This window comes from Aotus nancymaae, unplaced genomic scaffold (genome assembly GCF_030222135.1).
Source record: "Aotus nancymaae isolate 86718 unplaced genomic scaffold, 86718_ANA_hifiasm-v0.15.2.pri h1tg000006l, whole genome shotgun sequence".
NCBI classification, from domain to species: Eukaryota; Metazoa; Chordata; class Mammalia; order Primates; family Aotidae; genus Aotus; species Aotus nancymaae.
This window is the reverse complement of record NW_026988417.1, coordinates 7,564,466-7,579,239: the sequence shown is the minus strand read 5'-3', so window position 1 is coordinate 7,579,239 and position 14,774 is coordinate 7,564,466. Positions and strand designations below refer to the sequence as shown.

The window sequence follows — 14,774 nt, the reverse complement described above, 5'->3', positions numbered from 1 at the left end:
GTCGACAGGTGTGTGCAGGTGTGCATGTATTCATGTGGATGTTCATGTCTGTGTGCATGTTTGTATATGTGCATGTGTGTATATGTGCATGTCTGTGTGCATGTGTGTATATGTGCCTGTCTGTGTGCACGTGTTATATGTGCATGTGTTCGTGTGTTCATGTGGATGTGCATGTCTGCATGTGTATATGTGCATGTGTGTATATGTGCATGTCTGTGTGCAGGTGTGTATATGTGCATGTGTGTGCAGGTGTGCATGTGTTCATGTGGATGTGCATGTCTGCATGTGTATATGTGCATGTGTGTATATGTGCATGTCTGTGTGCATGTGTGTATATGTGCATGTCTGTGTGCAGGTGTGTATTTGTGCATGTGTGTGCAGGTATGCATGTGTTCATGTGGATGTGCATGTCTGTGCATGTGTGTATATGTGCATGTCTGTGTGCAGGTGTGTATATGTGCATGTGTGTGCAGGTGTGCATGTGTTCATGTGGATGTGCATGTCTGTGCATGTGTGTATATGTGCATATCTGTGCATGTGTGTATATGTGCATTCTGTGTGCATGTGTGTATATGTGCCTGTCTGTGTGCAGGTATTATATGTGCATGTGTTCGTGTGTTCATGTGGATGTGCATGTCTGTGCATGTGTGTATATGTGCATGTCTGTGTGCAGGTGTGTATATGTGCATGTGTGTGCAGGTGTGCATGTGTTCCTGTGGATGTGCATGTCTGTACATGTGTATATGTGCATGTGTGTATATGTGCATGTCTGTGCAGGTGTGTATTTGTGCATGTGTATGCAGGTGTGCATGTGTTCATGTGGATGTTCATGTCTGCATGTGTGTGTATGTGCATGTGTGTATATGTGCATGTGTGTATGTGCATGTGTCTGCATGCATATGTGTATGAGTGCATGTGCATGTGTCTGTGTGTACAAGTGTGCGTGCATGTGGGGGGTGTACTTGTATGTGTGTATATGTGTGTCTGTGCATGCTTGCATACATGTGACTTCAAAGTTCCTGTCTGTGGATCTCCTTGTGCCTTGTGGGAGGCTTGTGGAGGAGAGGCAGAGAGCAGCTGAGGTCCCACACAGGGTCCTGCCGTGACCCATAACCCCAGCTGTGGTTCTTGGCTTCAGGAGCTGTACTGCAGCACCATGGACACTTTCCAGAAGTTTGTGGACACCCTGTTCCTTCAGACGCTCCCTGGCGTGACTGGTCTTCCCCCAGAAGAGTGTGACTACTTGAGGCAGGAAGTCCAGGAGAACGCTGCCTGGCAGCTGGGGAAATCGGATCACTTCCGGAGGCAGCAGTGGAAACTCTTCCAGGAGCTCCTAGAGCAAGACCAGCAGGTGCGGGCATTTGGGAACCCAGGGGCTGTGGTCTGCATTTTAGAAACGCATGAAGAAGAGTGACAGATCTCACATCCTGATCACCCACTAGTGCCTATTGTAGCTGCTCTACACAGATGACCGTTGCCTCCCTTTCACAGTGGCCCACCACGGGGGTGGGATGAGAGAGCAGAGCCCTCATCTCCCTTGACAGGAAGTCGGAGATCATACCTTAAGTTGATCAGTCAAGAAAGAGCAGCAAACCATGTTCTTTAGAATGAGAGGAATAGGTAGCCAGCCAAACGGCAGAAAGGAAAGAGGTTCGCAGGGAGTGGGCTCTGTGGGAGTGGGGGAGCTGCATGCACAGGACTCCTGCTTTTCCATGAGAGTCTGATGACTAAGACCACAGATATATGCTGAGACAGAATTATGACCCCGCCAAAGATATCTACACTGTGTTCCCTTACACGGCAAAAGGCACTTTGCAGGTGGGGTTGAGTGAAGGATTTTGAGATAGGGATGATTCTGGGTTATCCCAGCGAGCCCAGCGTAATTGCATGGGTTCTTACAGGAGGCAGGCAGAGGGGTGGGAGTCAGAGAAGGAGATTTGATGGTCTAAGCGGAGGTTGGAATGGTGTGGCTGTGAGCCTAGGAACTCTGGCTGGTTCTAGAAGATGGGAAGGTCGAGGAGCACATTCTCCCCATAGCCTCCAAAAAAGAGCACAGCCCTGCTGACACCTTGATTTTAGCCCATTAAGACCCATTTTAGCCTTCTGGCCTCAAAACTGTAAGATAATAGATTTGTGTTGTTTTCAGCCACAGCTGTGGCAACGTGTAACAGCAGCAATAGGAAACTAATACAAAACACACTGATTTTTTTGTTTCTGTTTTTTGGGTTTTTTTTTTTTTTTTTTTTTGAGATGGAGTCTCACTCTGTTGCCCAGGCTGGAGTGCAATTGGTGCAATCTCAGCTCACCACAACCTTTGCCTCCCAGGTTCAAGCGATTCTCCTGCCTCTGCCTCCCTATTACAGGTGCGGGCCACTACACCTGGCTAATTTTTGTATTTTTAGTAGAGAAGGGGTTTCACAACCATGTTGGCCAGGCTGATTTCAAACTCCTGAACTCAAGTGATCTGCCCACCTCAGCCTCCCAAAGTGCTAGGATTACAGACGTGAGCCACTGTGCCCAGCCCACATTGATTTTATCTTTAAAAAATTAAACTGTTAAATAAAAGAAGGCATTTCCAAATTCAGCATCCCCCAAGACTGCCTACATGTCCTGTCTCCCGTGCCTTCTGCCCTCTAGAAGCTGTGAAACTAACATCCTTACTCTCCATATCCCTTACAACTAGCCATGGGGTGACACTGCTCTGGCCTTTGAGACAAGGCAAAGGGCTTCTGTTTCCTGATACAAAAGCTGGTTTTGCTTGGAGCAGCCCACTTCTTCATTGTCCCATTCTTCCTTCCTAGAACACATTGGAGGCCTGGAGGTGCATCAGCCTTTCTCTGCCTTTGAGGCATCCTGTGTGAACCTGGTGGGCTCCAGATGATGGAGCGGTAGGGACAGCCCGGAGCCCCTGGCGGTGCTGTTGAGCTATTGCCGCAGCCCTGAACCGCCCACCCCTAGATGCTTGCTGTCAGAAACAAACCCTGTTTCTTTAAGTTGAGTTTGCAGTTAGTTACAAAAGACCAATCTGACTGAAGCATCTAAAAGAGTTTTCCTGAAACAATTCCTTGGAGCAACAGAAAGTACAAAATAGATAGAGGAAAGCATTATGCAAACACATGACCACTCACAGCTGTGGGGACAGGCACAGGGCCTAGTTACCTGCCCGAATGAATTCTTAGACCTCCTTCTAGTTCATTCAGTCCTCTGTCAGTGGCATCCAGTTGCCCTCTCATAGGTGACTTGTCCATCTCCTGCATTTGGCTATGAGTTCCTTGAGGACAGCAACCCTGATTTTCATCTTTACACCGCCTATTCAAAGCCCAGTGGCTGCAATATGATAAATGCTCAGGAAAACTAGTTCCATTTCCAGCAACAATAGTGCAGCTTCGGAAATGATTACAGCATTGCCTTTGCCCTGTATTCTTCTAAGGGATCTAAATGAAGCTGAATTCATCCAATTCATTCCAAATACCGGGCCGCAGACCAATTCATTTACAGTCCCTGAGGAGGGAGGAGGACCTGGGCCTCAGTGTCTTAGAAACCAGGTGAGCGTAATGGGCCTCTGAAGTGGACCCACTAAATGAGTGTAGGGGCCTTTTAGAGACCATTGTGGTTTTGCAGCCAGGCCCCTAACCTCAGAAGCCCAAGACATGGTTTTGAGCCAGAGCAGACACATTTATGGGCTGTGTGACTTTAGCCAGTGAGCTGACCTTTTGCAACTCTGTGACTTTACACAACTTGCTAAAAATGCCTCAGAACTCTAGCTTCTGTGTGAAAACTAAGGGTCACAACACCCAACTGATTGCTGTGAGATAATGCAAGTTAAGATCTTTTGCACAATATCCATCGATCATTTAATGCTATTGACAGTGAAGGAATCCAGAATTTCACCTCTGATAAAACACCTGTGATTCATCTAAAACTCTCTGGTTATGAGTCTCAAGTTATTTTAGGCAAATAGTAGACTATCCACAGCTCTGTTTTTTATATTTTACTTGTTTACTTTGTGAGCATATGATTGTGAATTTTTCTTGGCATGTGGGGAAGGTTTGGTTTCTGGCTGAGTTTTGCATGCAGGAAGCAGCAGAAGAGTTAATGACCTCATCAACTGATTATATACGTATGACCCAAGACTGTTTTCTCAAGGTGTATATGTCATAGTTAATTTCCTGATTACTTGATTGCCTTAAATTAACACACGGTAGTTAGAGCTCCACTTGCCATGTTTCCCCATCGATGGAAAAAATGAGAAATGAACTCTCTGCAGTTCAGATGAATATTAATCATGAGAAGAAACGCACCAACAAAGCTATTCATGGAAAATCAAAAACACATCGACTACAAATTGCCTTTCCCACGTTGTTTTCTGTCCAAAAAGGCCTTGGTAGTTTCATATCCCATTGCTCAGGGAAGTTGTTAAAAATTATGGACTTTGTGAATTACGCTGTTGGAACAGGTTGTAGAATGCTGTTTCTCAAAATTTAATCTGCTCTAATGCAGACTTCTGAGCTTCTCCCAGTGCCCTTGCAGTAGGCAGCCATAATGGCCCCCCGGAGGCCCACATCCTAATCCCTAAAACTCATGACTATGTCTGGTTACAAGGCAAAAAGGACTTTACCAATGTGACCGTGAGATGGGGATATTCTCCCGATGGTCCGGCTGAGCCCCATGTCATCGCAAGGGTCATTATAAGTGAAAAAGGAGCCTCAATGTCAGAGTAAGGCAGTGAGGAAGACTCTGCAGCCCTTGCTGGACTTGAAGATGGAGGAAGGGGCTGTAAGCCCAGGAATGCAAGTGCCCTCTAGGAATTGGAAAAGGCAAGGAAATGAATCCTGCCCCAGACCGTCAGGGAGGAGTGCAGAGCTGCCGATGCTTATTTCAGGCTTCTGATCTCCAGCAGTGTAAGGTAATAGGCATTGTTTTCAGCCACCAAATGTGTGATAATTTGTTACAGCAGCCACAGGAAACTAACACGCCAGTTTGGGTAGTTGTGGGGCAGGGAATGTGGCAGTTGGTACACTCTTGAGCATGACAGTAAAGAACACCAGTGCTAGAGGCAGTCTGTCTGAGTTTGAATCCTGGCTCCCCACCTCACTCTCTCTACACCCAACTCCAGGCGGTTTCCATCATTTCATCACTGAGTCTTGCTCTCATCACCAAGTGCCGAGCTCTCAGGCCTCCTCTTACTGGACTCGGTGGTAGTGTTTGGCCAAGTTGGTCTCTTTCCTCCTCCTTGAAACACCCGTTTGATTCTCTTGCTTCTCCTCCCACCTCACTGGTTTCTGCTTCTCAGTCTCCTTCTGGTCCCTTCCCAGCTCCTTATTTTCTGAACACTGAAGAGCCCTGGGGTGCAGTCTGTAGCCCTCTTCTTTATCTACATGCACTGTCTCAGTGATCCCATCCAGTCACACACCATCTGCATTCATTTTCTAATGCTGCATAACGAGTAACCAGCAGCTTAAAACAACATGCACTTATTATCTCGCAATGTCTGTGGGTCAGAAGTCCAGGCAAGGTTTAACCAAGCTCTTTGTTCAGGGCCTCTCACAAGTCCGCAGCCAATCCCTGGGCTGGGGCTGGGGTCTCATCTGAAGGTGTGACTGGAGAACAGTCACTTCCATGCTCACTCACTGGCTCTTGTCAGGTTTTAGTTCCTCAAGGGTCATTAGACTGAGAACCAACAGCTTCCAAAAATATACCCTCAGCTCAGTATCATTCCTGAACTCAGCTCTACACGAAGTCTCCATTTAGATGATTGCTAGACATGAGAAATTGGTGTGACAAAAATAGCTGTTGCTCTTCCTGCCAACCTGCCTTACCCACAGCCTTCCTCCACTTTTCTACTAAATTGGAGCAAAAACCTTGGGGTCATCCTTGACTCCTCTTTCTTTCACACCCTTCATTGGTTGACAAGAAATCCTATTAGTTTTGCCTTCAGTCTAATTCTGAATGTCTAACCACTTCTCTGCACCTCCCCTCTTAGCACCCTGGCCAAAGCCACTGTGCCTCTTGCCTGGGTTACTGCAACAGCTGACCAGCTGTTCTGCCTCCATTCTCAACCCCCAGCCAGAGTGACACTTTTAAGATAAGCTTGTCCGACCTGCAGGCTGCACGCATTCCAGGATGGCTTGGAATGCAGCCCAACACAAACTTGTAAACTTTCTTAAAACATCATGAGGTTTTTTTTTGCATTTTTTTTCAGCTCAGGAGCTGTCATTCATGTTAGTGCCACAAGTCAGTTCTTCTTCTTCCAGTGTGGCCCAGGGAAGTTCGAAGATTGGATACCCCTGTTTTAAGACATCCTATTTGCTACGAATTTTTAGGATACACATTTAAAAATATTTTAACATCCCTGAAATCAAGATGCATTTTAACTTAATTGGCAGTGACTTTTCTCTCTTAGTGATACTGAAAATAATTGGGCATCTTACAGTCATAGCACAGTAGATGTGATAGGGAACACTGAGTCACATCATGCTGCTTCTCTGTGCAGAACCCCCAGCGGCTTCTCATTCACACAGCATAAAGCCAGAGTCCTCAGCACACTCTGCAAAGCCTACCATGTCAGGCCCTGGCTGCCCTCTGACCCCACCTGCATGCTCCCCCAGGCCCCACTGGTTCCTTGCACCCCTCTGGCTTTCTGGGCACGCTCCGGCCTCACTCTGCCCTGCTCCGGGCCTTGGCTCCCTTGTCACTTTCACAGCGAGGCCTACTCTGACCATGCTGTTTAAAACTGCAATCCCCACTTGCCCCCAGCATTCCGGTGTTTGCCTCAGGAGTTGATTTTAGAGCTCACCCCACCTAAAAACCCTCCCTGTTTCCAGGAGGACACTACCAAACTTTCAGCACATACTAGGCATCCATTAGTAGCTCTTCCCTTTCTCCCCATAATACACAAAAGTTTGAGACAAAGAGTAAAACTTATCCGAGGCCACCGAATGACCTGGTAGGGATGACCAGCACTCTAGCCCGAGGAAGCAGCTCTTCTGAATGTGAGCATTTACAAGCCTGCAAGTGATAATGCTGAAGAGGTTTGTATGACACCTGCAGGCAGCGTCTGGTCCAGGTCTTGGCCTTAACGATCATCGTGGAATCCTGTTGCTAGTTTTAGCTGCATTCTCAAAACACCCAGCCAAGACCCCTATATACTTTAGTGACAATGCAAACTTACCTTTCAAAGAATAAAGACTGGCCAGACACTGTGGCTCACTCCTGTAATCCCAGTACTTTGAGTGGCCGAGAAGGGTAGATCACCTGAGATTGAGAGTTTGAGACCAGCCTGGCCAACATGGTGAAACCACTCTAGGCGGTTTCCATCATTTTGTAATTTTTTTGTAAAAATACAAAAATTAGCCAGGCGTGGTGGCAATGTGCCTGTAATCCCAGCTACTTGGAAGACTGAGGCAGGAGAATCGCTTGAACCTGGAAGGCAGAGGTTGCAGTGAGCTGAGATCGCACCACCTCACTCCAGCCTGGGCAACAGAGTGAGACTCCAATCTCAAAAAAAAAAAAAAAAAAAGACTGTGCAGAATTTTCTAGAATGTTCTGGTTTCCCTAGCACTCTGACAGATTATTGTAAACTCCTCACAAGAGGGGTCAGAGATGGGATTTAATGAACTGTTCCAGTAGCACAGTGCAGTTTTGTGAGAGTTAAGTGTTATGAATCACAGCGTCCACCAGAACTGAAGTCTAGGCTGCAGGTACTTCTGTCCAGGCCTGTGTTTTATCTGCATTCCAAATGCAGCGCTCACCATCTCCAATCTGCCAGAGGTACAGCCTTTTAAAAAGCCATAGAAAAGGGAAGAAGCCTCTCTCACCTTAAGGATGGAGTCCTTGGTTTTATCATCGTCTTGCTGAGTTAGGTGCATCTCCTGGTGATGTGAGATCGTCAGGGAGGAGCATGGTGGATTTAGAAAATATGTGAGGCTTGGAGACATAAAGATGTAAATTTCCGTTCCTGCCCCACTGTTTATTAGCTGTGTGACACCCACCTCGGCCTCCCAAAGTGCTGAGATTACAGGCGTGAGCCACCACGCCTGGCCTCATTACTATAATTTTCATTCATAAAGTGTAGTTTCTCAGTGTCTTGTCTTGTTTCATAGTGTCTTGTTTTAAGGGCTATTAATCCCCTCTGTTTTCAAAAGAACACACGTTATAAGCACATTCTAATGTATAATCTCAGCACTTTGGGAGGCCGAGGCAGGTGGATCACCTGTAGTCAGGAGTTCAAGACCAGCCTGTCCAACATGGTGAAACTCTGTCTCTACTAAAATTACAAAAAATTAGCTGGGCATGGTGGCAGGTGCCTGTAATCCCCACTTGAGAGGCTGAAGCAGGAAAATTACTTGAACCTGGGAGGCAGAGGTTACAGTGAGCCGAGATCTTATAGGAGGTCACTCAGTCTGGGTGACAGAGCGAGACTCCGTCTCAAAAAAAAAAAAAAAAGATAAAAAAGAAAATTATGGTAATGAAAACAGAAATCTAATTAGATTAATTAATAGAATAGCAGATTAAATTAAGCCTAAAGAGACAGTGGGTGAAGTAGAAGATAAATGTGAGAAGGTGGTTCCAGAAGACAGCTCAGAGATCTAAAGAGACGGAAAATGTGAAAGAAGAGACATGGAGAACAGGATGACAAAATCCTATAGGAGTAGAGCATATCTTATTCTGTAGAAACAGGCAATTTTAAAACAGTAAAGGAGAACGGAGGAGTGATGGAAACAAGAAAGAATACTGGGCAAAGGAACAGTGATAATTCAAACAATGAAGAGTTTAGAAAACAGCACAGAACCAAAATAATGGAGATCAGTATCCGAGAAGGCAGAGACAACCCTGGATCATGTTTCTCCTAGTCTGGAGGAGGGCAGAAGTATTAACTTTATATTTACAAGTTAAATATGCAACTTAAAAACTGAAAAGTAACCATGTGGAAGAGAATGGAGCAGCCCCTCCCATCCAGGAGCTAGCCTGTTACTCGCAGCTGGACCTGGGTGTTTGCTGATTGACCAACCAACCACCGAGCATCAACCCTGGATGAGGCCCCTCTGTTACATGAAAGACGGAGCCAAAAATGACACCATCCTGCAACCACATCTGAACGCAGACCAAACGAACATTGTCCAACTCCCCGCTCCTGAAATGCCCAGACACCGCGTCCTGGCTGAGCCAAGCCTGGCCTCACTAAACCCTCCCCAAATCACCTCCCACAGCCCACACCTGGGCCTTTCTTGCCCCTCTACACGTTCTCCCTTGCTGCACCAGGTGATAAACCAATCTGTTCAGCCACAAGGGAGCTCTGATGGTCTTTGCAGTGCATTGACTGAGTAAAATAACTAAACGGAATATATGACTTCCAAGGTAGAGAAAAAAATGTCCCAGAATACAGATTAGAGATCTAAAGAATGATGAATCCAATTGTTGGAAATAGATGCTCGGTGCTGCAAAGAAAAATTAGCAAGAGATCTCTTGTCTCTCAATGAGACAAGAGATCTTTTAGCAATGCAAATTTTACTTCCTGGACTGCAGGAAGGGTACCCTTGCTAGCCATTGTGCCATGAGAGTTCAAGGAACAAAGGAAAACATACAAATTTATCCCTTATGCATTTGGGGTTGTCTTTACTGCTGTGTGTGATCTCCATTGGCCGGAGTCAGACCTCACAGTCTAAACTAAAACCCAATTGGCTAACAACTTAAAATTTTTCTAAACAGGTAAAAGCGATGGAGAGCTGGGACATGCCTGTGAGCACGTCCAGCACAGATACCTTGGTTAAATTACAAGGGCATAGAATGTACTACATGCCTGTCAGCATGGCGTGTCTAACAGCTACGTAGGGCTTCACAAAGTTATTAGCACACTTATTCTTTAACAAGAAAAGAAACCTTAAAAAGGAACTTTTCTACTTCCCACACCAATAAAAGATAAAAACAAGTTGGGAACAATGCACATTTCATAATATCTACAAAACACAAGATTAGACAGTGGGAATAGGTCCAAGCATGCCATTAGTCACAGTGAAAACTAGCAGATCCATTTAAATTGCTAAAAAACACATTTCCTAATCTATCTGTGTGGGATTACAGGAGACACAGCTAGATCACCAAAAGTTAGAAACTCAAGGAAAGGAAAGCAATATCTCAGGCAAATATCAACCAAAAGAAACTGCATGATACTAAGATCTGACAAACTATACCTTAGGTAGAAAACTTTTTCGGGGGATAAAGAGAATCATTACATCATGTAAGAGGAACATACAACAATTTAGCCACAAAATACATAAAGCAAAATTTGACAGACTTGAAAAAAAAGATGAACAGTTGATACCGTGATGGAAGATTTTAATACCCCATCTCACAGAAGATAGCAGACTGACCACACGCTAAGTCAGGCCATGAAAGATCTGTCCTGAACAACACCATCAGCAAGGGTGAGCGGACGCTCCTCCGTCGAATTTTGCGCACCATATTTGTGGATTTGTGGATGATACGAATGTCTCTATTGAAAAGCCAAAAGAAACTACAGACAAACTGTCACAACTATGAAGATTGCTCTGAAATGTCACCATATACAAAATCAGTCCCAAACCAGGAGATTTCCTCCATACCAGCAACACCCAGTGATAAAGAAAGATCATCTTTAGAATAAAAGCCACAAGATGCCTAAAAATAGGTTGACTGATGTGTATAAGAGCTTAAGGGAGACATTTATAAAATGTTATTGAAGGTGTAAAGAAAAATGAGAGCAATGGCATGTTTTGGGGTGGAAAGCTCAATTTTGCAAAGATGGAGATTCTCTCCAAATTGATCTGTAAAATCAACCCAATTATGAGAAAATTCTGGAGTCTTTTTTCTCCGAAACTTGACCAGCTGATCCTAAAAGTCATATGAAAGGAAAAGCAACCAAGAACAGCTAAGGCAGCTTTGAACAAGAGGATAAGGGAGGATCTGCCCTTGCTGCACTGACATTTGATTGCTATAACATTAGCAAGCATGGTGTTGGTGCAGAAACAGACAGACCAATAGAACAAAATAGAGAACCTGGGACACGATGTGTGTGTATATGTTAATTATACAAGACAACGTGGCATTGGAGGAAAGCCAGAAAAAAAGGAATTATTTAATAAACAGGGTTGGGACAATTAATTATCCATTTATCCAGAGAAAATTAGACCCCTTCCTCACTACACAGAAAACACATTTTAGATACTTTGATTTAAAATTTTCCTATTTGCATTTTTCCTAAATTTTTCTATTTGCATTTAAAATTAAAAATTTTCCTATTTGCATTTTTCCTAAATGCAAATAGGAGAGATTTTATGCTTTTAGAAGAAAATACGGGAGAAAATATTAATGAAATCGAGGCAGAAAGGGATAAAAACAAAACAAAAAACAAGTAACCACCTACCCGCTCTGTTCCTCTGCCCCGGTTCAGGTGTGGATGGAGGAGTGTGCGCTGTCCAGCGTGCTGCAGACGCACCTACGGGAGGACCACGAGGGCACCATCCGCGGCATCTTGGGCCGACTGGGCGGCCTCACTGAAGAGTGAGTACAGCTCTCTGGAGACCCGGGGCTTGTGTACTGCATGATGCTCCGTCCAGCCTCAGCTTCCTCATCTGCACAGTGAGCACACTGACTGCCCCTCGCCTTCCTTTGGATGTAAATGACTTAACATTTCTTAGCCTCGATTTCCTCATCTATAAAATGGGCTAATGATACCTACTTCATAGACTCGTCTGTCATAGGAACTTTTTTAAACAGCTTTTTTCAGGTATAGTTTACATACATTTATTTTATGAGTATAATTCAATGATCTTTAGTAAATTTACTGAGTTCTACCTCTCTCACCACAATCCCAAATTTAGAACATTTCTGTTACCCCCAAAATTGCTATGTGATCACAATTGTAAAAAGATCTCTTTTGCCCAATTGCAGCCACTCCCCAATTTATTATCAGTTTTTATATTCATTTTTCACATTTTTGCATAACTATTAGTGCAATATGGTCTTTTCAATTTGTTAGAAAGTAATTTTTCCTTCTTTCGTATAAAAAAATACACACACTCACACACATATATATGGTTTTTTTTTTTTTTTTTTTTTTGAGATAGAGTCTCGCTCTGTCACCTGGACAGGAGTGCAGTGGCACAATCTTGGCTCACTGCAACCTCCCTCTGTTTCCAGGGTTCAAGCGATTCTCCTGCTTCAGCCTCTCAAGTAGCTGGGATTACAGGTGTAAGCCACCATGCCCAGCTGAGAAAAAATATTTGGATATAGCTATTTTTTAGTTTTATTTTTCAATTTTTATTTTAGAATCAGAGGGCATATGTGCAGGCTTGTTACAAAGGTGTATTGCATGACGCTGAATATTGGGGTGCAGCTCCCATCACCCAGGTAGTGGGCACAGCACCCACAGGTCATTTCTTAATCCTTGCCCGCCTCTTGTAGTCCCCAGTGTCTGTTATTCCCATCCTTATATCTGTATGTGCCTCATGTTTAGTTCCCATCTGTGAGAACATGCAGTATTTGGTTTTTGGTGTCTGCATTAGTTTCCTTAGGATAATGGCCTCTGGCTGCATCCATGTTACTGCAAATAGCATGATTTCATTCTTTTTACGACTGCATAGTATTCCATGGTGTATACGTACCACATTTTCTTTATCCACTCCACCATTGATGAGCGCCTAGATTAATTTCGTGTCTTTGCTTTCGTAAATAATGCTGCAGTGAACATATAAATGCATGTGTCTTATTGGTAGAATTTATTTTCAATTTCTTTTCCTTTGAATATTGATATAACTATTTTTTTTAGTTGTCCAGCCCTTTCCAGAAACCAAATTGTGTATACCATCAAGAAGTAGGTGTCTAGCTATGAAATTGGATAATACAGGGGAAACATCAGAAGAGCATGGTGGCCGGGTGTGGTGGCTCGCGCCTATAATCCCAGCACTTTGAGAGGCTGAGGTGGGCAGATTGCTTGAGCAAAGGAGTTCGAGACTATCCTGGGCAACATGGTGAAATCCCATCTCTACTAAAATACAAAAAATTAGCTGGGTTTGGTAGTGGGCACCTGTAGTCCCAGCTACTTGGGAGGCTGAGGCTTAAGAATCACTTGAGCCCCAGTGGCAGAGGTTGCAGTGAGCTGAGATCATGCCATTGCACTCCAGCATGGGCTACAGAATGAGACTCCATCTCAAAAAAAAAAAAAAAAAATAGAAGATAATGGAAGCATAAGTAGTCTTGGACCAGGGAGACCTGGTGAGCCATACTGAAGACAACAGAGAGTGATTGGGGGATTTGTCTAGCCTGAAAACCTGTGTCTTTTAATTGTATTAATATTTAGTCCATTTATGTTTAATGTAAATCCTCATGCTGATATATTTGGGTTTTTGTATCAGTTTATGGAAATTCTCAGCTGTTTTCTCTTTAGATCTTCCCCTGCCCATTCTCTCCCTCCTCTCTTTCTGGGACTCCAGTGACAGAAGTTATGATGCGTTTCCACCTTATCCCATATGTCTCTTACATGCTACTCTATATTTTTTATTCTTCTCTTCTCTGTGGTTCAGCTTGGATATTTTCCTTTGAGGTACCTTCCAGCCACTCTCTCTTCAGCCATATTTTATCAGGTACCAAACTCATCTCTTGAGTTGTTCATGTCAGTTATTGTGTTTTCAGTTCTAGGATGTCCATTTGATTCCTTTTATAGTATTCCAGTTATCTGCTGAAATTCTTCATCTTATTTAGTTTCTGGAACATATTAATCATAATTAGTGTAAAGGTCGTGTCTGACTATTCTGTTTTCTGATATCTGTGGGCATGTTTCTGTTGTCGGTTTTTCTCTTTATTTTCAGTTAATTCTCTTCTCTTTGCATGTCTGGTAATTTTTATTGGATGAGGACCACTAAGCGTGAAAAACTGTAGAGCTAATTCAAGACTTCAAATGATACGATCTTCTTTCAGAGAGGATTTATGTTACTTCTAGCGGGAATTGCGGATAGTGGTAGATTCACTCCACCCATGTTGGAATTTAGCTGATTCTGAATTAGATGTTTGTGGGGAGTGACTTTTTTCCTAGCATGAAGGCACCCACCAAAAAGCCTGGAGTGTTTGCCAGCCTCTCCTTGGCAGCTGACTGTCAGACCTCTGTTCACCTCTCAGCCTCTCAGCAGATGCCTCAAGTTATACAACCAAATGAACCTCTCTGGAAGACTGAAGTTTTTACATGCATCACTGAAATAGGAACTCAAAAATAGCTCAAGATTTCTGCTTTGGATGTGCTGATTTTGAGTTACATCATTAATTTGAGTGGCTGCATACCCTAGGCTGCCATACACATGGATTGGACAGCCGGGCAGGATGTGATGAGGTTAAAAAGATTAATAGACAAGCAGATGGCGGTGGGGTGCCCAGGAGGCACCTGTGCCTAAGAGGATGGCAGCAGAGGGTGGTGATTCCAATCTGCTTCCTTTTGGAGGGGCTCCCTGTGGGCTGTGGCTGTTTTGGGGGGAGCTTCTCACTGGCTCCGTGAAGCCAAGAGCATTGACCCCACCCCCACCTGCTTTTCTCAGGTCCACGAGGTGTGTCCTGCAGGGGCATGATCTGCTTCTGCGCTCGGCCCTCCGGAGGCTGGCACTCCGCTGCAGCGCCCTGGCCACCCTGACGCAGATGCGGCTCTCGGGGAAGAAGCGCCTCCTGCAGGAGCTGCGGGAGCAGCGTGCGCTGGAGCAGGGGTCCTCCCAGTGCCTGGACGAGCATCAGTGGCAGCTACTCAGGGCCCTGGT

At 44.6% G+C, this 14,774-nt stretch overlaps 1 protein-coding gene across 3 annotated transcripts in view; it reads left to right on the top strand.

Moving 5' to 3' along the window:
* The window catches only part of EVC (EvC ciliary complex subunit 1), an 84,552-nt gene that overhangs the window by 56,967 nt on the left and 12,811 nt on the right, over nt 1-14,774 (top strand). The window contains exons 12-14 of one of the 3 annotated variants that reach the window (XM_021669462.2): nt 1,139-1,351; nt 11,429-11,538; nt 14,562-14,772. In XM_021669462.2, the coding sequence (XP_021525137.2) occupies nt 1,139-1,351; nt 11,429-11,538; nt 14,562-14,772 (534 nt within the window). Of the gene's footprint in view, nt 1-1,138; nt 1,352-3,430; nt 3,458-11,428; nt 11,539-13,559; nt 13,594-14,561; nt 14,773-14,774 lie in introns of those variants that run through there. The other 2 variants (XM_064365633.1, XM_064365634.1) reach the window with 2 other exon arrangements.